Below are 21,564 nucleotides of genomic sequence, written 5' to 3'. Positions count from 1 at the left end.
CATAAATCTCATAGTAACACAAATCAATGGACTCACATCACACTGGTACCCTCCCACATATCCCCTACAGGTGGCGCCATTGCGACAAGGTTTGTCTTCACAGTGATCCACTTGACTTTCGCAATAGCTGCCAGTGTAGTCAGAATTACATTTACAGTAGTGGGTATTCCCAGTGTTGACACAATGACCACCATGGTGGCACAGCTCATCTGTCTGGAGCCCTAATTAGAAAGATTTTGGAGAAAATTGAACTTTAGTCATGCAGTTACAGCACAAACTCAGAAATAGAATTCAAATGTCCCCATGTACAGAACATAAAAATACGCTACCTCTCTGGCGAGCAGCTGTCTCACAGGACACTCTTGGGATATCACAGTAACGTCCTGACCAGCCATTGGTACAATCACAGATGAAGGAAGCATCTTTCTGGCGACAGCGTCCTCCATTTTGGCATGGAGATGAGCGCCTGCACCAATCAACTGGTGTCTGGGTAAGCAGAATGGAAATCTTAAGAATTTGTGGTCTTAAAAACATGAAAGTATGAAGACACAAGGTCTTAATAAGGATAGTGTCTGTTAGTGTGTGTACCTGGCAGCGGTTGCCAGTAAAGCCCTTGGGGCAGGAGCAACGGAAGGACTCCAGGGCATCTTGACAGATGCCTCCGTTGAGGCAGGGCTGGGAATCACACTCATTGACTTCATACTGGCAGTGGGAGCCGGTGAAGCCAGAGCGGCAGGTACAGGAGTAGCCATTGATTTTGTCTGTGCATACCCCTCCATTGAAGCAGGAGCTGTGAACATGAGTGAAAACATGGATGTGAATTTTTAGGATTATATTCAGCATTTAATAACATGTTTGAGCAAATTTGTGAAGTACAACATGTAATATGTCCGTGTCTCAAACACTCACCTTTCGGTGCAATCAGGAATGTTGGTTTCACAGTGAATGCCAGTAAAACCAGGCTTACAGGTGCAGGTGTACGAGTTAACATAGTCTGTGCATGTCCCGTCATTCTTACAGGGGGAACTCTGACATTCATTGATCTCTAAAGCACAGCGGGGCCCCGTGAAGCCTGGCAGGCAGTTACAGTGGAAGGAGTTCACACCGTCTGTGCAAGACCCTCCATTCTGACAGGGATCTAATAGCACAACAGAGGAATATGACTTTGGTTAAATACAGTAATGTACATGGATCTAGTACTGTGTTTGACAGCAAGAGACAACTGGAATAATTCAGCAAGATAAGTTTATGTGGCTACTCACTTGGAGCACAGTCATTGATGTCTGTTTCACAAGTCAGCCCAGTATATCCTGCTCTGCAAGCGCAAGTGAAGCCTCCACGCATGTTAGTGCAGGTCCCACGGTTTTTGCAAGGGTTTGAGATGCATTCGTTTACATCGTTGTTACACAACTGACCTGAAGGATACAAAAGAAGGGTAGAATGAGACATGATTTGTAAGGTTCCAAACAGATTGTGTCACAATAGGTGAGTGAAATGATGGAGTACAAAATGTGCTAACCTTGCCACCCTTGCTGGCATTTACATTGGTAACCCAAGTAGTCTGCTGTGTGGGTGCAGACAGCATGATTGGCACAGGGGTTAGGAGAGCAAGGGGTGAGGACCTCAGCACAAGTGGGTCCGCTGTAAGGGAGCTCACACAGACAAGTGAAGCTTGCCACCCCGTCCACACACGTGCCTTTGTTCATACAGGGACTGGATGCACATTCGTTGATGTTCACTTGGCAGAGGTTACCTGTCAAAAGGGAAAAGGAGGTAATTGAATGTTTAATAGAGCTGAGTTTTGATGAGTCTTGGACTTGTAAATGTGACTAGAGAATGCATCGACATGTTTTCAGTTCACCACTAGGGGGAGGTAGACAATTGTCATTTAGCAGCAAAATGTTGGACAACATCAGAGGGATCTTTTTGAAAAAATCTCCAAATTTTCTACAAGAAACTCAATTATGACTTCAGTTACTATGTGTGCCACGCATGTGTGTTCCTCTCTTTAATTATAATGTATGTTTTGATGTGTGTCAGCCTCTAACCTCTGAAGCCTTGGCGACACTTGCAGGTAAAACCATTGAGCTGGTCGATGCATGTGCCAGCATTCTGGCAGGGACTTGGCAAACAGTCGTTTCGGTCCAGATCACAATTCTTCCCCACCCATCCGGGCTCACAGTCACAGCGGTAACTGTAAATGCAATAGCACAGTCAATTATCCAAGAGATACTAGTTTGTAAAAGCGAAATGACAATGATCTGATATGCAAGCTGAAACCTGTAGGATTAGCTACAAGCTGACAAAAGCTCTAACTTTTCATACCCATTGATGTCATCCCTGCATGAGCCATGAACACATGGGCTGCTGCCGCACTCATCCACCTGAGAGTAGCAGTAAGGGGGCTTGAAACCCTCAGGACACTGGCAGTGAAATCCATTCTCTTCATCCACGCACGTCCCTCCATTTCTGCAAGGGCTAGATGCACACTCATCTATTTCAACATTACATTTGGGACCTGGCAGGGGAGAGGTTAGACAAAATCAAAATGTGTGTGTCAGCAATTTCAGTGAGAATCGATTTTTGTGTCACATTTGTGCCTTCATGTTTAGGGAAGGGGGTCTTACCAGTGAAGCCAGGTTTGCAAACACAGTCATAGCGGTTGATGCCATCTTTGCAAATGCCATAGTCACAGGGGTTACTGGCACAATCGTCAAAGTTTATTTCACAATTTCTGCCTAGGTGGACAAAGAGTTTCACATTAGACTTGTTGAAATGTTCTAAACATTTGAACAATTGCAGAACTAATGATTCAGTGTATTTCAGGGCAGACATACACTTGTCGCTATTACTGTGATTGCCCCGAACAGCAAAAGTAATTTTTAAAAATTGTTAAATCTCAGGCTTTCTGGGATTTTTCCTGTTACCTGAGGTTCCATGTTGGCACTGGCAGATGTACTTGTTGACAAGATCCACACACTTGCCTCCATTCTGACAAGGGTTGCTGTGGCACTCATTGAGCTGATTCTCACAGCGATAACCTGTATAGCCAGCATCACAGTTACAGGTGTAGCTAGCAATGCCATCTACACAAGTACCATGGTGGCATGGGTCGGGCTGACAGTTGTTGATGTTACTTTCGCAGAGCGTTCCTTCATAACCTAGAAGTAGGAAAAAAACATAAAAGGGAATTGATTAAAAGGCACCTTCCAGGTTGCAAAGATTCAGGCTTTTACTTCCTCACAACCTGATATTGGCTTTCCTTTCCATTACTTTCACTGTAGTTATCACTTATTAGCTTTGTAAAATTTCCAATTGTGTTCTTTTCCCCAAACTATTTCGTTTTTGGAGCCTTCTGTATCCATTTCCCACTTTTCTTCATAAAAGCCTCTACAGTGTTGGCTTCAGATCCACTGTGGTTTCCATGTCGACGGTGTCTGTGTGTTGGGCAAGCAACTGTTGGTTTGTGTGGTATGTGTGTGGAGCAATGCTGAGTTGGGCAAAGCAGTAAAGAAGGGCCCTACACAGGCCTCCCAGTCTTGCTTTTGTTCTCAGTGGTGGAGAGAACAATAGCCTGCGCCACGTCAAACAGGGCCACTTCACTCAACAGAAGGGGCCCACAAACACAGGGAATACCAAGCAGCTGGCCACTGAAACAATGAAGCGTACTCCTCCATAGGCATTGCTCTAAACAAACATGCTAAATATCACTGTATACACACACCCAGCTAATACATAGAGCCTTTGTGAGAAGCTTCACAGGTCACTATATCTGGTTTTGTTTCCAAATGTGGACATGATTGAACATGAAGGAATGAAAGTTAAGACACAGCATAAGGTGTTCTGTGGGGGTTTAACAGATGAACAGATGTCGGGGGTGATGACCATGGCTCCTTTCTTGCCAACTGCTGGTCCTTAGTGACCCCATGATCCTGAGAGCCGATGAAGGAAAGAGGGGGATTAGGGGCCTCAAGTCAGTCTGCTTGGCCAGCAGACACCCAGAGAAATAACTCACCCCCAAAAACTGAATACTTAACAAAGACCGAAACAAGTGGTCAAGGCTCATCTGCTCTTCTGTCTGGGGAGACTTCTTGAGATGAGTACTGTCTGACAACTATACACTGACAAGTATTAGGTAGAGAAGAAGTGGAGAGTTCCTTACCTTCAGCACAGCGGCACTCAAACCCATTGGGTCGGTCGTAGCATTTTGCTCCATTCTGGCAGGGCGTGCTGGCGCACTCATCTATGTCGATTTGACACATGGTGCCAGTAAACCCTGGGACATGCAAACATAGAGGTTAGGGGTCAGAAAGAAGGTCCAGTGGAAGGGTCCAATGCTGAGGTCAGAGGGCACTTCTGCTCTTCTTATAAGGGCAGAGGTCTGTGGCTTGGTTAGTAATGTCTGGCTAAGGTAGGGTTTGAGGGTGTCTCGACTGGTTAAGGACATGTCATCTGTGCACTTGGACCAGTCCTGAGATGACCACTACAAACTGCCTTGGGAAGACTGTGACCTTGATGATGTTTTAGAGGAGGGACTTACAAGCGAGGCAGATCTAAAACTAAATCTAATTAATATTGGTAGCTTGAGGTATTAAATGTTTGAATAGGAAAATACAATTCCAGATTCACTTAAAGTTAGGTTCTGGTAATGGCTATGGTAATTTACATGTCGGCACAACAACAATTTTACACATTTATGGAATCTGTAATGTAGAAAATTATTTGGATATTGGGTAATAATAATAACAATAATAATAATAATAATAATAATAATAATAATAGTAGTAGTAGTAGTAGTAGTTTAGAAAGTTTGAGAAACTGAGCAAGCCTGAAATCACTGGGCACAGTGCCCAGACAGGGGTGAATTGGTGCATTGGTAGCACACTGCTCAGTTGATTAACAGTGTCAGGATGGTCTGTGTGTTGGTGCTTGGGCTGCTAAAGGGGGGTTCGAGGAGACGGTGGGATTGTTTTCTCTTTTGGGGACCCCCCCTCCATTGCCTGCATCAGCTCCACCGGCTCAATAGCTAGATGGGGGGTGGAGGGGGGACGTCTGTCCCAGATGTAAATTGCGGACCTGGAAAAGAATCTCATTAGCAGGACTGCTGTCCCCCTCCCACCACCACTACCACCACCATCACCACTACCACCAGGGCAGGATGAGGGAGACTGCTGTCCCTTCCACATTCCAGAGAGGAGGGAAGCGGGGGTCACAATAGTGCCTTTGTTCAGGCAAGAAGATAGGCAGCCTTTTGGGCTTGCCTTTTTATATGAGTGGTGGCTCTAAACACCAGCAGGCAGAAGCAGTGAGGCTGACCCTCCCTTCTCTGGTTCTAGGGGCCATTTAAACTTTGCTTCTCTGTTGTTACTGCTGTAGTCACTGAATTGGAGTTGTTAAGAGGCAACATAGATACGAAAACACTGAAATAAAATGTAGTTAATTCAGAAAAGTATTACCTGGCTGGCAGGTGCATGTAAAGCCATTGACCATGTCCCGACAGATGCCATCATTCACGCATGGGTTGCTCTCACAGTCATCTACATCAATCTCGCAATAAGTCCCCATGTAGCCTAGAAAACAGAATTTCACACTGAAATCACACACATTTTTGCAGTATGTTGTGCATGTGTATTGTGTGTACTGTTTGCACTGGGAAGACAGTCTGTGGGAAACTTTTCACTCGTGTGAGTTTTTGACATTGGTCTCTGCTGAACCACAAGACGGAAAAAAAAGATCCCTAGAGCTTTGCCAGAGTTCCCACTGCACTGACCTGAAATCACCACACCCTACTGTCCATGGAGCATTACCCCTCCCTGGGTCAGTGTCCCATTCACCAGATGCATGTTATATATATTGCATTAGCAAACTATGGATGGCTCCTTCACTGAGGTGAAACAGAATGTGAATCATAGTGTTGCCCCTGAGGAGAGGCTAGCGTGGAATCAGAAATAATCAGCAGCTCCACATGAGCTTTGCCAGGCTGACTGATGATGAGGAGGGTGAAGAGGAAGGGCCTGTCTCTGGAAATGAAGGGGGAGGGGGAGAGGCTCTGGGAAAAAGGCTCTTTCCCTCTCTGTGTGTATGAGGGGTGCAAAGTGGAGCACAGAGGGGCCCCATTGTTCGGCTCCATTCCCACCACTCTACCACTCATTAGTATTCACAGCACACTCCTCCCCCTAGCTGCTCGCCCTCTCTCACATCCAGTCCTATAGACCCAACTCCCAGCTCTAATTTGTATAGCTCCAAAAACCCCAGGATCCATGTAGGACTGTGCGTGAGAGTTTCACTGTGTTTTTGTCACTGAGTGTCCAAACTATCACTTAGTCCAAACTAATACCCTGTCTGGCTGTACAGTGCACTGAGAGTTGAGAGGTGCCTCCATACCCCCAATGTCAATGGGAATGTATTACATAATAGTCTACACTGGCAGCAAGTATGACAGCACTGTAGATAATGTTTCTTTAGAAGGTCGAGTTTAAATAATCAGTTGTTCTATTCTCTTCTGATTTTATGTCTGTCTCATGTGAATAACATCCCAGTATAGCGAGGTGCCTTGTATCATTTTATTGGAAATGTTAAAATAATTTTTGAGGTCCCCTTCATTTTAAAAGCATGTTAGATCAATTCTCATTCTCTTGGGGGAGGGGAAGAGATTACCATATTCAAAATTTCTGAATTTTTCGGTGAGGAAAGCACAGAGGATTGCATTTAAATTATTTGCAACTGAACTTTTTTGTGGAAAGAAAATCAAAGTAGATTTTTTTAAATAGATATTAATGGAGGTGCTCTTTAACAGGCCTAAATACCTGGCATGCAGATGCAGGTGAACTCTCCAATGCGGTCCAGGCAAGTGGCATCATTTTGGCAGGGCATGGACAAGCATTCATTGATGTCAATCTCACAGCGTGGGCCGGCATATCCCCGACCACACTGACACTGGAAGGAGCCCTCTGTGTTCACACATTTCCCAAAATGCTCACATGGGTTCGCACCTGTCGGTAGAAGGTTGAGGATCAGTATACGAAACATACTGAAAGAGAACAGAGTGCAAATGACTGCAGTGCTGGAAAAAAGAGCAGAATTACCAATTGAACATTCATCCATGTCCTGGTTGCAGGCCCCGCCAACAAAGCCAGCAGGACAGGTGCATATTGCTCGGCCATTAAGGGGGTTGGTGTCACACACTGCACCCTCATTGCAGGGGTTGCTCACACATGCATCATCAAGGTGGCAGAGCAAACCTGTGGCAAAATCACAGAAACAACAGATTCGTTAAACAAGAATTTAGCCGACAGGATCAAAAGGGGTACAGAGGACGTGACAAACCTGCTTACCTGTCTTTCCAACCGGGCACTCGCAGAAAAAGGATGCGACACGATCATGGCAAGTGGCACCATTGAAGCAAACAGCTATGGCACAGTCATCAATGTTCTCACTGCAGTCATCTCCAGTCCAACCATTAACACAAACGCAGGTATGGCCACCAATGGTGTTGAAACATGTACCCCCATTATGGCAGGCATTAGGTTGCATGAGACACTCATTGACATCTTCAGCGCAGTATTGCCCTAGTTTGGGGAGATGACATATTAGCTCACACATGGTCAACCTAATCTGTATATGCAAAGTTTATTTCAAGAGCTGTACCTGTCCATTCTGGTGGACACTGGCAATTGTAGGTATTTACTCCATCCACACATATTCCACCATTCATACACTTGTGACCTGGACAGTCATCCACATTATTCTCACAGTTGTGTCCCTCGAAACCTGACACAAATTGAGAAAGAAAAGAGTTACGATACACAGATACACACGAAGTACACACAAACAGTAAGTTTATTAAACATTCAATGGCAATGGCCCCTCTTCCAGACTCTAAACATTTGTACTTGAAACCTTAAGTCATATTTCCCACACCATAGAAGGTGTGAGGCAACATGGGTAGCAAAAAGGTCAGCGGGTGTCTGATTGTTTATATCCTCTTATGACAGTTCCCATACGATGCCAGCAACAGCCATGACTCCTGCCTGCTTCAGGGGTCTGCACTCCCCTCAATGTTTGCTTGTTTTATAATCTCTCACAGTTTCAATGACTTCCTCTCTGGCAGGAGTCATTTCCTCTCAGCTCCCCAGTGGGAAACCAGAAGGCCCATAAAGTAAATTCTTTCTGTAGTGAAGAGGGCAGAGCAGTGTAGAGTGAAGGCAGACTGCCTCTTCAACTCTCCCACCATCCCATCTCCCATCAGTAGCTATTAATAGCAGCCAGGAAGCTGACCTAAGACGCAGTGCAAAATCCCAACACTAACAGCTACGTCATCGCGTTGGGAAAATCAGTTTGCTTTTAGTACTGTGCTGTTGGTCTGGGAAAACAGTGGGGTGTATATGCTGACCCTGGGTTTGTATACATGTTCTACTATGCTATGCTGAGAGATACTCTACCTGGTAGGCAAGCGCACTCATAGGAATGGTCGCTGGTCTGTCGACAGGTACCTCCATTAAGGCACTGAGATGGGGCGCAGGGCAGTGTGGACACCTCACATGTGCGCCCGCTGTATCCAGGCTGGCACTGGCAGCGGAAGGACCCATGGGTGTTGATGCAGAGGCCGCCATTGAGGCACACGCCAGGCTTGCGGCACTCATCAATGTCATTGCGACAGTTCTTTCCCTGGTAGCCAGGTGGGCAGGAACAGTTATAGTGGTTATTCCAATTGACACAACGGGCCCCATTGGCACAGGGACTTGTGGCACAGGCATCAATGAGAGAGCAGTCTTGGCCTGGGGATTCAATAGAAAAATTGCATTCAGTTAAAGTGCTTTCAATCGTCATTTTCAGAGTTGTTTAACGAATGATGATATTTTCTTCTAAACATACCTCTGAACCCTCTCTGGCACACACAGGAGTATTGTGGGATACCATTGACCACCTGGCTCTTGCAAGCTGCTCCATTCAGGCATGGTGATCGATGACAGGGATCCAGGTGCTGACAGAGAGGGCCGATGAATCCGGGACGACATCTGGACAAACACATTCGCACGCACACGTTAGGATGTGGTCTACAGGTCACAAGCTGACAGAGTAAGATGTTTTAGACAGGGCTGCTAAATGATGAGAACTGTAGGCCAAAATTTGGCAGTCAGGACCCAATAACACCTTGGCAAGGCCTGGTGCATGACTTACACCTTGAGTAATGCTTCTGGGCCTGACAGTTTTCCACACAAATATAGGTCATGCAAAACATTGTTCAGGGAATGACAAACACACACATCCACCCACAAGCAGACATTAAGATAAAAAAAAATGCAGGGACGCCATCTCGTTGTGTATTGTAGACTTAATTAGGCACACATTGTTGTTTCTAGCTGGAAAGCCTCATTTTCTCCATGTTAGCCAGCATTCTTCCACTGTTAGGGTTTTTCCACACTCCAGTTCTCCTTTGTGTTCCCATATATGAAAAAGAACACACCCTGAGACAGAAGTCTGGAAACTTAGCAATTGCCAACAAATCCTGACATGAGAAAAAAAAACAAGGACTACACTCAGCACATATGAACCAAATAGGAGAAGCAGCTGTGGTATTTCAGTGAAATAACATATACTCCTTTCATTAACAGCATACTGAGGCAAGAGTGCATTATTTGATCAAACAGGCTGTCTGCACATAAGGTGTTTAAGCCATGTTTATCAGTTATCCTTCTTTTGAGGGTCTGACATGTTTCTATTTTAATTAGTTTAGTTTATATCAGTATAGTGTATAGTTTTGTTCTGTTTTACATGCGGAACCTTTGGGCCAAGAGTGCTGCCAAAACATGGGTGACCTATACTGAACACATCCTGTGTGGATACAGGCAGAGGATTGAAGCTGCTACTCCTCTGATAATGTGCTGCTTTTGCTATCCGGGCTGTGTAGACACTGTGTAAACTTGACCTAAACTCCTCGAAGAAGCTGAGATAAATATATAAACAAGGTTTCCCATAGCTCTCTACAGAGGTCCGATGGGAGTTCAGACAAGCTTCTAAGAGTTGGTAACTCTATACCCACAGTAGAGGCCTTGGCTGGGGACAAGCCCCCTCTTCAAACAGACTGTTTGATGCCGATGGCAGGGCAGTGACAGCTGGGTTCTGGCCCGCCCTTGGGCCCTGTCTTCTCTTTCACTGGAGAAGAACCCCTGGGTGGTATCAACAATAGGTTTTCATCCGTTCTCTTTAACTGGAGCATCATCACTACATTGGAGTTAGTTCTCTTTTACTAATTATTGATATTATTAATTAGTATTAGTATTATTTTCACATTGATTATCAATTGCCTCCAAAGAAGTCAAACTGAAGCTGAGGCTGCGTTAAGTTAAGCAGTGGAGGGTGGACTGATACGGATCTAGATTTTAAGTCAAATAAGCTGCTTTCTTTCTTACTGTTCTGCTCTGGTTGAGAAAAACTGAAGGTTTCCCAGTTTTGTTTGGCTTTTCTTCCAGCTTTACAAAGACACTAGTGAAATGGAGGAACCACAAGGCGAAGCATTCAAGCACACAGCAGTATCCACAAGAATGTACATCTACACAGTAGCAGTGCAGAAAAAGTACATTTCCAAAGCCACACTTTGTTTGTATATAAAAGATTAATTGTGTAAGAACTACATATGACAGGGAATACAGACTTTTCCCACAGCGAACAGTACAAGGTCAGCACAAAGCCACTTGGTTAGGAAGTTAAGTGAGACTGCACTCAAGAGCCCATGGTGAAAGAGAGTGTCTGCACAGTTACTACAGCTACTCTTCCATCTCGTAAAGCCCCTGAGCGCCAGCTTGGCTTTCCCCCCCCAACAACTCCCTCCTCTCACGCGCTGAGAGGTCAGATGTCAGAGGTCCCCTGTCTGATTGTGATGATAATGTCACTCAGGCTGCAGAGCGTGGGGTGGGGCTGCTCTGCAGCACAGAATGTCTTTAAAAGGTGCAATTGGTGAAGAATGAGACGAAGAGGAGAAGAGAGTGGTCCAGCAGGAATGTCATGTCATATTTCCTGTAATCCCTGGTCCTTTGGTCTGAAAACACAGCACTCACTCCTAATGCACAATTCTTGTTGCCCTAGCAACCTCACAGGCAAACAAGCAAGGCTGACACTCAACCAATCACCCCCAACCCCACCCTTGGTCCCCATGGCTATTTGTCATGGCTTGGCTGGGTTTATTTAGAGGCAAATTAACTATGTCTGGAATCTAGGGTGTCACTAAAAAATGAAACACAAATGTGGCACAAAGAGGTCTTTGAAAGAACCGATGAGCAAAGTTGCTTAGAGGGCTGCAAAAAATACAGCATAGACTGACAGTCAGATTCCTCTCAAGCCACTCAGTACTGTGGGCATTTTACTGCCAAGGAAAACCAAAAAGATAGAATTTTAAGAGTCTGTTGTTCTAGACCATCATGACCCTCTGTGGACAGAAAATAACTCACTCCAGGAAGTACTGTGTGGCAAGTGCATCTTGATAAAGAGAATAAAATACTGGGCAAGTAGAATAAAGGTGTGTTCAACGATGAAAATAAGTGCACTGCTGTTTATTTGTGTGTGTATTAGTGTGCATGTGTGCGCGCGTGCGTGTGTGTGTGGGGGGGTGGATGTGTGAGAGTGATGATAGTATTAATGACTGATAAATTATTTTCCTCCCTTACAAATGCAGAGTGAACAACGCAGCCAAAACACACATTCTTTTGTCTAGACCTGACTCACTGCCAACATACAACTCCCATAACTCACAAATCAGTGTGCTATCAGTGCCGGGACTGTGAGAGACAACTTTGTGCCGGTTCACCTGAAAGTCTCCTTATCAGGCTCTTTATAATCTTGTGGATTCTGCTGCCTATGGGAACACCAGGGCAGAGACTGTGCCTGAGCCCAACTTTATTTGTAGCGGATGTAAAAGGCAGGTGCAGACTGCTGTTGTGCAATGGGCCTCTGAGTCATACTTAGTGAGTGCCGACTTTTGACCTTTGAGGAAGAGAGTAGAACAGGAGGAGGAGGAGGAGGTCTTTGGGTGCAGCAGAGGAATAGCCAGAGCGGGTAATCTCTCCATGTCAAAACATATGAGAGTTTTTGCCAGCTGCAGTCCTGACACCATGCATCTGTCCACATCTGTCAGTCCAGCTCTCGGTGTCTGGCATTCCCCTCTCCTTCCAGACTTTAAGCCAAAACAACTGTGCTGTTTTGCCCATGGGGCTAACCCAGTAACCAACAAAAAAAAAAAACACTCACACACACGGGCCATTTCACATCACTCAAGGGTCATCCTTCACAAATACATGCATGGACAGCGCTTCTTATCACACATTTTCAAAACTGTTGTGTGAAGCCACCACTGCAACAAAGCAAACACATGCAGCAACACTACACACCCAAATGCAGAGGGAAAAAAACTTACAAACAGGATCAGCCTCTGAGGATCGTAGTGTCACGAATACAAAAAAGAGAAGATCCAGTGAGAGAATTATGAAAGAAGAAGAAAAGAGATGGCAACTTTTTTCAAACATTTAAAGACGAAAAGTTTAAAGTGCATTATAACACATTTTGTAAATTGAAATATGACATTCTACCGATGTGCTATGATTCTCAGTTGTTCTGCATGAAGAAAGTGGATTTTCTACCTAAAACCATTTGATTTATCTAAGTGAGTTCTGTCACCTATACTTGTGTAACACAATGCCAGTTTTCCTGCGTCATGGATCACTGAAGCAGGGTAACCTGAGCTCATCCTCTTCTATACAATAGCAGCTACTCTGCCAGAGGTCAGAGGGTGGCTCACCTGTGAACAAAGAGGCTGTAATCTCTGACACGGTTCATACACACAGTCATGCTCCACAAAGCAACAAGTATAAAGGATTCTTCCTATCTCTGAGGGCATTTCCAAAGACAAATGGAGAGGAAAGAGCAACAACAAAACTACCGTCTTTAGACTTGGGGCACACTTTCAACTTCTTTGCTCTATGAAGACGGCTAAAGTCGCTTACATTTTACAAATTATTTTACACAGAAAGAAATGTTAGAATCTTTAGCAGAAGTCTTTCAACACTGTCTTATTTTCTCAGCACAGCCTTCTTTCCCTCCCCCCTCTTTCCACAAGCAAGCAGGAACCAGCTCCTCTGCTTTATGAGAGTCCATACTGACACCACACTGCCAACAGGAGCCCATCCACACCCCCTCCTCCTTCCAGCAGCCTCTTCTGCTCTGCTCTCCTCAGCTTGGCTCTCTCTTTTTCAGCAAAGAGCCAGATTGGGGGTTGGGGAATGTTTTGTGGCCCAAATAAAAGAGCTAAAGTAGTCAGAACTCCTTTGTATGAAAGTTTTTTTTTGAGGGGGGGGGGGGGGAGCAGTGACCCAAACAGCTAGTCTTTCAGGCCTGGGCTGTAGCCTGGCAACAGTAACCCATGGTGAGACGGAGCCAGAGTGAGAAAAAGGGGGTGATGAGAGACAGGGTTTTGTAAGGACAGTTGGAGCACTTCAGAGGACTGATCCCCCTACATATGCAGGTAGCTCGAAGCGCTGTGCCGGACCAATTCAGTCTGGTAATTAAGTACAATCATATCCAAAAGAATTGGTGTTTTACTGTTTAAAGGACAAGATTTGCTTCAACAATTGTGTTTAGATAAACAATGAAGGTATTGAAATGTTCCGAAGCTTTCCAGAACACCCCTGAACTTTAATATTAAACATGTGACTACAAGGACATTTAACTCATTCTTTTGGAAAAGCTGGGATGCCTGTTAGTGAATCCTTTCCACCTCTGACAGCCTCTCAATGGTCAGATTTACATCTATAAGAATATAAATCTAGGATTCCAAGGAAATGTCAGACATATCATTGGCAGTGGGAACTGCACAGATCCACTGTACCAGGAGAATAAAAACGGACCCTCGTTGCTAAGTGCTCAGCAATACTGCTATGAAAAGGGCCAGACACATGCTTGCATACTTCTACTACTTCACTTGTTGTTCACACACTATCTGAACAAATTTGCGTCCAGTGTCAATCTGAAAGAATACACCCTCACATTTTTCAAATAGCAATGCATTTGCCCATAACCACATCGCATGAATCCTGGGGTCGAGGTCTTTCAAAGCATTCTCTATTGAACTTAACCACAAAACCCCACCCAACCACCTAAACTGAACCAGATTTTTGTAAAACTTTCAAAAAAGACCCCATCCTGAACCAAACACGAAAGACCAATAGCAAGATGACTGCTCCAGGGACTTTCTTAGTTTAGATTTCTCAGACCTACGAATAGCATGTATTGCTATTCATTCCATTTTAAACTTTTTCTGCACATTGATTGTGGTTGAATAGAAGTACAATAACACGTGATAAGATACAATCCACACCTAAAACTGTTGACAAACTGTCACACACATCGACCGAGAGCAGCACAAACTCTCCCAGGCTCATAGTCCTGATAGCATTAGACCTGGGCCGCTAACAAAGGTTCTAAGAATGCTAAAAGAAAAACAGCTCGAGATAATTTAAATTTCTGTGATTCCAAGAAGCACTACAGAAGTTAAAGAAAGATGTGAGTCAGACAAACATGTGAAATTTTATAAAAGTACAACATATTAAACTAGTGTGGTGTGTTTGGTTTTCTTTCCAAGCAGCACAGTATTTAAGACCCAAAATGTCTGAAAGTATCTTCAATTACGAAAAATGTAAACGTCAGCAAAATGCTGTCTGGGTAAAAATCAAGTTTCTTTTGGAAAGAGTGCATAGTGGAAAAGTGAAAGCCTTTCCTGAATCATTTAATGATGGACCCATCCCTTCCTCTTCTTAAAGGGAGGGAAAGACTAGGAATATTTTGCTGGCAGACTTCAGTTATTCCAATCAAACCTGCCTGAATGTCTCCTCAGAAGTCATTGTCTCCTGGATAAGGACAAACAGCCAGGGGATGAGACTTCAGAGGCAGGCTTATCCCTACATCCCCACATAAGCATGCAGTTCAGACATACGTCGACCCCAAAGGAATAAAACACACATTTCAACAGGATATTCCTGTGCAAACTCACACTAAAGGCAAAACCGAAACTCCTTTTTGTACGATATGCGAGAGTGTACAAAAGCTTCATTTCCGCATACACGGAAGTAAGTTTCAAATAATAGAAGAGGAAGCAATTTTAGCACCATGTATCAATGTAGTGAGACGGGAAGATGAAATAAAATGAGGCAAAATATGAGAAAACTGAGCAGTGTGGAGGCCTTCATGCACTGAGTAAGCTGCTTAAGCTTCTCCGATAAGACAGGATGTGCGTAGTAGGGAGGTCAGAAGGCACCACTTCCTTTAACGGGGCCTGGGAACCACAGCTCCCAGTCTCCAGTCATGGCCCAGAGAGAAGAAGGGACAACAAACCCAAATCTTCCTCCCTTCAACAGTGTAACCTCTTTGTCAAATAGTCATCATCTCCCAACGGACACATTTAAATCTAGTGACTCTGCAGTGCATCAGTTTTTAATGGATAATGACTTGACAATGGCTCCATCTGCCTGTCAGGGCGGCGTGAGTGATATGGTCCGCATGTTGCCTCACAAAATTGCAAAGTAACTAACTGTGAATCAAACAAGTCATTCCAAACATGTAATTTTCAATGAGACTGGGCTGACAGTTTTGTTAAAGGCATTCCTGAGGGGGCTAACCGGGTGAATGGACGGGAGGTAGAGACAATAACCTGAAAGCACCAGAGGGAGAGGAGGAATCTTACTAAGCATTCCTTTCTAATCCACCATAAAGATGCCAAAGAAAACACTAGCCCTGAGGTGCCCTGAACTAAGCCAACAATATAATCTGTCTCTTTGCTACGGTCTGTCGCTAAATATGTGCCTTGGCATGTGTGTATATTACCAAATTTTAGTGAATATTGTTTTCAACATGTGCTTGCAACAGAGTTGATTTGTAGGTACCACATTTCTCAATTGGAAAAGTTAAAGGCTACCCTGAAAAGAACGATACTTCCTTATTGAAATATGCAAAAGATTATATATGCTTTTTCCTTTTGCACATGTACAGTTTTTTTTTCCCCATATTCTCAAAGTGAAACTGAGATTTTATTAGGGAAATAGCACTTCACACTGAACAGCCTGCTCCCAATCAAAGTCCAAGACGGCCTCTTTCATCATGTTTTAGGAAGTCGGGAGTTGCTACCGGGTCAAAACACAACACCCACAATTTATATTCTTACTCTGCTACTGAGGCCAAGGGCAAAGCATTTATAAAACATAAAGACAACCACTGTGTTCGTCCACGGGCCTCAGACAGCAGAGAGGGCCCACATTTCATTCCATTCAGCTTTGCGGATCTGAGAGGAAAGAGTCGGTTGTAATCTGCGATCTGCCACTGCGTTGAGAGACAGAGGATGAGCTGCGAGAGCTCAGCCAGCATGCTGCGACAAAAAGAGCAGACCTGTTTGCTGATGCACTGTGAGAGAAGCAACATGTGCTAGAGGGACTGTGGGCTACCGGCTTCATTCCTCCACAAGCTTGTCTCTCACAGTATGGGGGCGACTGACTGCTCAATGGCAGCACCTGGCCCTATGCTTTCCCTTTGTCAAGATCTGACTTCACTGGATTACCATCACAACATCCACCAGCTGTCCTATATGCAGTCCCCCCCACCCCGCCCATTCCCTCCCTCCCTCCCTGCTACCCAGCCTCCCCTCTACCCATTCCCTACCCCCCAGTCCAATCCCTCCAGCTGGATCCTCTCTGAATGACACCCTCTCAATCTGCCTAATTATCTCTCCTCTGGCGCAGCACATTCTGCTCGCAGGGCGGAGCTGAGGGGGCCAAAGGCTCTTCAACACGACTTCCTGACTGCTCACCTAGAAGGACGCACTTTCTGTGACACTATCAACCCTTCACTGTCAAGTTCAAAACTCTTAGCCATGGCAGGAAAACTTTTTTTTTTTTTTTTTTTTTACTAAGTATCAATGCAAAAAAAAGTCAGATGCCATGTTAAGTTATCATCATAGCAAGGCTGATTTAAAGAGCTGAAGTTTCTTTGCAACTTTGGCTCACAGCTACAACAGTGAAGGATGTTCATCAGCTGAGGAGCTGGACCAACATCTAGCACAGGGTTCCAATTTGTAACAAGGACTTAAAGACTCTAGTTTGAAACTGTAGTTGAACTAATGTTACTACTAAGAACGATCCCTGGGCATTTATCCATTACCCATTCTACAATTACAAAGTGATTAAATCAGCAGTTGCAGCTAATATTTATATCAAGTTAGTAGGGACAGTATCATATAAAGCCATTAAGAACCCATTAGCAGATTTTTTTTTTTTACTGGGTTACTGAAACAGGCGAAACTGCTATCAGAGACGGTGTTTACTCTTTAGTTGTGAATTACAACAGTGATTCTCTGTTAGCAACAGTGGCCTGCATTCTCTATTAAATTACCTGGTGTGGAATCCACCTCAGAGACACATAAAGAAACCCACAAGGTTTCCTGTACTTTAAAGGTAAACTGTGGTATTTTGGGTTCTTTTTTTTTTTGAGGAGGAGGAGGAGGAAGGGGAGGCAACAAGACAGAGGATACACTGGTATCTGGGACAGTAACAATAGCACCTGCCATATAAACTGTCACTTGAGCTGCTAATTCCAGTAAGAAAAATGCAAAAAAAAAAAAAAAAACACACACATTCTCTGGACAACTATGAGGGACAGATAAACATTCCCTACAATGTGTGTGGTTTTGTGGAACAGCTGTGGTTTCTAATAGGGGTGTTTTCCACTGCTTTTCCAAATTCTTTTCAAATGCCAAAGCATGTATTTGTATCTGCATTTCGCTTCTTTCTACTCCATATTGCCCTTGCTTTGCTGTGGCCTTTCTTCCCTCAGTCCATACACCCTGTTCTGTGGTGCCAGGTTACAGCCAGGTATCTGGTGGAAGAAAAGATCTTTTCTGTTGTTTTGGATCTCTCGTTTCTGTAGGCTCCCAAGGGAAGGGGTGGGGTGGCTCCACCACTCATAGGACTGGTCTGACCACTCTCATGTGGCCACGCTCCGCTCCACTGCTCTACCCTGCAATGGGGCTCCGTCTACACTGTGTGCTATGACATTTGATGTCCCTGTCCATTAGAAATCCTTTTCCTTTTGCACTCTAACTGCTTCTTTTTCTTGGCACTGAACCAACATAGTAATTAAACATGACCAACTCCTACACCCCTAACATGTACGCAGACATGCACACAGCACAACGGACTGGAGGAACAAAAAGTCTGAACAAATGGAAGGAAAACACATTCCCTGTGATGTGATTACACTAAATCTGGAGGTTCAAGCATACACTAGGCCAAACATTGTGAGTGCTGTGTTCATTTTCACTCACAGTGTAGGAGAGGTACTTCTGTGGGGGGCTACAAATAAATGATTTGCTCATAAATACAATGTTAGATATGCTGAAAAAAGAGATCTGGTTGGAAAACATTACAGATTTACTCACTTAATGACACTCAATCATCTTGGGCTTGGCTAATGATTGAAAAAATGTGGCTAGTCTTTCACATGCAGCCAAGTTACACATTGGCTAGAGTGCAATGTCTCCTATTGACAGAATAATGATTTCAAGAATTGAGAGCAAACATGTGTCACCATATATGAGTGCATGTTGATTTGCCTGACAAGTGCATTCATTGTAGTGGCTCAACTTTGACCCCTGCAGTACAGAGAACTGCAAACCCTCATCAATAAAGTAATAAATCTACTGTTATGAGGGAAGCAGCTGTAAAGCAAAGACTTTTATTCTATCAGTGACTGTATCCCTTCCATCTGAAACACTCAGGCATGTTTCTTCAACTAAATGAGTTTTTTAAAAGGGTAAAGACCCCCAGGCAAGACACTGTAGGTTATTTAACTTGACTATTGTAATAGGTTCCCACACAACCCCCATCAACAATTTAAAAAACAAAAGCCTTATCATTGTCAAAAGATGCAAGAGCTCAAAACTGCAGACACAGGTAGAAAACGAAGACAATTCATCAAAGAAGGATTTTAAAAGTATTAAACTAAAGTTAAATTACTACAAAAATAAAAATAAAGGTAAACCATGCATGAAAACTGTATATATTGAAAATAGCAAGAAGAAAGACAAAAGGAAAAAAAACAAAACCTCTTATTCAATGTGCAGCTTAATGCTGTGATTTATGCTTGACAAAGCTCTTCAACAGGTGCAAGAGATGAGTGTGGCAGCCAAAGATTTTGAGGCTTTCTGATGCTCGCCTGTGTAGGAATAATCAATTTGTGCTGTCTTTCACCACTTCAACGTGGAAAATGAACAGACAACAGGATGCAACGAGGTCGTATTCACTTTCTGCTTCATCACACTGGAAATCAATCTTTAACCTGAACCTTTGAAGAGCCACCTGACAAATTATAGCCTGTGTAAATCAATTCAAACACAAAGCCAACACTTTTGGTTTGAATGATTTGCAAGAGCTGAACTTAGAAAGTGTTGAGCCAGGGGAAAACATGGAGGCGTTGCTGAAAGGGAACTCATTATCCTGGAACATCTTTAGATATATTGCACTTACATGCATCGAGAGGGTGAATCTAAGCATGTCCCTCCATTTTCACAAGGCCTGTATTTATCCACGCAACGGAACCCTGTGGAAATCAAAGACATGTGTTAGAGAAGCACACAACTGATAGCACTTCTAGTCATCACTTTAAACTGAAGGGACACACGTTTGAGCAAATAAATCACAGCAAAACCATAACTGATATAGTTATTGTAGATCTTTATAAACTTTCTGCAAGATATCATACTTCAAACCCTGATGGGGATGTCTAGATAGCAGGCCTTTGCCACTTGTGGCATCTTGCAGACACACCCGCATGTTTGGTGTTTACTTTGTCGAAGGCAGATAAACTTTTGTGCTTCCTTCATAGAGATGACTTAATGTGATTGCTTCTGCTTCCAAAGACAGTTTTTTCTTGAGGACAATAATTCACCAGTGCTGTCAGTCATTGCTCAACCTTTTTTTTAAAAAAAAAAATCAGTACAACAATTTTAAAAACTTATTTAAATGGTCTTTTTAAATTTCCCCTCTACATCTTTAGTGTGGTTTTAGTGAGTCAGTGAGAGTGGCATCTTCCCATCGCATAAAAATTTACTTTCCAAAGAGTTTTGCATGTGATTTCTAAAGTATTTATTTCACCTTCACCTTCAGTGGGAGATGTTTTTTTTTGTTTTTTTTGTTTTTTTTACAAAAACAATTGTGAGTGAGAGATAATTTGACACGTGATGCGCAAATTAGACTAATCTGCTCCAATTATCCGTTGCGCGCTTTGGAAAACTTGAGTTTGCTAATAAACTGCTCAATAAATGGAAAAAAATGAATATTTTAAGAAAAACGTTTGGCACAAAATAGTACTTATTGGTAGCCTAGATAGTTAAAGATAGCCTCAGGTTTTATTTGGAATCAGGCGGCGGTGTCCAGACATGTCCAATCTACCTCTGGATTTAAAGCAGACCTCAGTGCAACAAGTGTTAAATGGACAATGAGTCTTACCTTCACAAATGTGCATAAACAATAAGAGTGACAGAATAATCCATGGAATATTCCCTTCCATTTCGGTGGAAAAGTTTCCAGCGTTTCAAGTTGGGCTTTTAGTAGAAATACATCCTTTGTTAAGTTCACATAAAAATGAAGGCTCCAAAAAAATCGATGGGGATTTTTTCATAAAGTCAGCCGGAAAAGCGCAGCGTTACGTCCCAATCCCGTATTATCCTGTGCAGCTCGGCCGCAGCTGCTGTGATTCTCCTCTCACCTCCTGGAACTTTTGAAAAACTTTCCCTTCCCGATCTGTCCCAGCGTCTGCTGAAGCTCCGCCCCCTCGTCCACCCTTCCCTCCCTCTCTCCCTCTCTCTCTCTCTCTCTCTCTCTCACTCACACACACACACACACACACACACACACACACACACACACACACACACACACACACACACACACACACACACACGCACACACGTAAAATAATTTAATTTAGCCCCAAATATTGAAATAACGGATCCAGGAAAATGCTGATCAAAACTCCAGCTACACTTGTGATTGGTCCTAATCTAAGCACAGGCACCAGATATTTGATGAGACACAGTTTCAAAAGCGGCTTCAGTCAAAACACAAATTCTCCAGCAGATTTGACCTTGAAAAGAGCAAATACAAATTGGCAACACTCCTCAGAAAAAGGCCAAGAACTATCTTCGTAAAACCTGAAACCTAATAGTATGCAATGGACAATGTTCATCTCTAATCCTTTGCTGCAACTCTTGAACCTCAGACCACCTCTTCTTTTACAAACAAAAGAAGCATTCTGTTTGGTTATATTCCATGTCACTGTGGTTATTGCGCATGCACTGCCTGCTGATGCACTGTGAAAAATCTTTTAATGCTTTCACACAAAGATAATTACATCAAATCAGATATATATTTTGAATTGATGGATAAAAAACCCTTAAACTCCCAGATGATGTTTAGTAAGAAGTGTTATGGTAGCAGATTGGAATGTGTCCAACCCTGGGCAAGCTCTCCTGTT

The 21,564-nt window shown here is 43.6% G+C and overlaps 1 protein-coding gene across 1 annotated transcript in view; it reads right to left on the bottom strand.

Annotated features, from left to right (window-relative positions):
- notch3 (notch receptor 3) overlaps positions 1-20,825 on the bottom strand; it is a 28,427-nt gene extending 7,602 nt beyond the window's left edge. The window contains exons 1-20 of the mRNA XM_022214902.2: positions 20,538-20,825; positions 19,557-19,629; positions 8,875-9,017; positions 8,442-8,777; positions 7,648-7,770; positions 7,335-7,568; positions 7,086-7,241; positions 6,807-6,992; positions 5,457-5,570; positions 4,163-4,276; positions 2,928-3,161; positions 2,628-2,738; positions 2,326-2,518; positions 2,049-2,194; positions 1,520-1,753; positions 1,263-1,415; positions 910-1,138; positions 589-790; positions 330-486; positions 37-221 (exon numbers count right to left, since the gene is read on the bottom strand). Of these exons, the coding sequence (XP_022070594.2) occupies positions 37-221; positions 330-486; positions 589-790; positions 910-1,138; positions 1,263-1,415; positions 1,520-1,753; positions 2,049-2,194; positions 2,326-2,518; positions 2,628-2,738; positions 2,928-3,161; positions 4,163-4,276; positions 5,457-5,570; positions 6,807-6,992; positions 7,086-7,241; positions 7,335-7,568; positions 7,648-7,770; positions 8,442-8,777; positions 8,875-9,017; positions 19,557-19,629; positions 20,538-20,598 (3,384 nt within the window). The 5' untranslated portion in view covers positions 20,599-20,825. The remainder of the gene's footprint in view (positions 1-36; positions 222-329; positions 487-588; positions 791-909; positions 1,139-1,262; positions 1,416-1,519; positions 1,754-2,048; positions 2,195-2,325; positions 2,519-2,627; positions 2,739-2,927; positions 3,162-4,162; positions 4,277-5,456; positions 5,571-6,806; positions 6,993-7,085; positions 7,242-7,334; positions 7,569-7,647; positions 7,771-8,441; positions 8,778-8,874; positions 9,018-19,556; positions 19,630-20,537) is intronic.
- Positions 20,826-21,564: the final 739 nt, after the last annotated feature.

The sequence above is a fragment of the Acanthochromis polyacanthus genome, chromosome 21 (assembly GCF_021347895.1).
Source record: "Acanthochromis polyacanthus isolate Apoly-LR-REF ecotype Palm Island chromosome 21, KAUST_Apoly_ChrSc, whole genome shotgun sequence".
NCBI classification, from domain to species: Eukaryota; Metazoa; Chordata; class Actinopteri; family Pomacentridae; genus Acanthochromis; species Acanthochromis polyacanthus.
The sequence above is the reverse complement of the archived record's forward strand: the minus strand, read 5'-3'. Positions and strand labels throughout refer to the sequence as shown.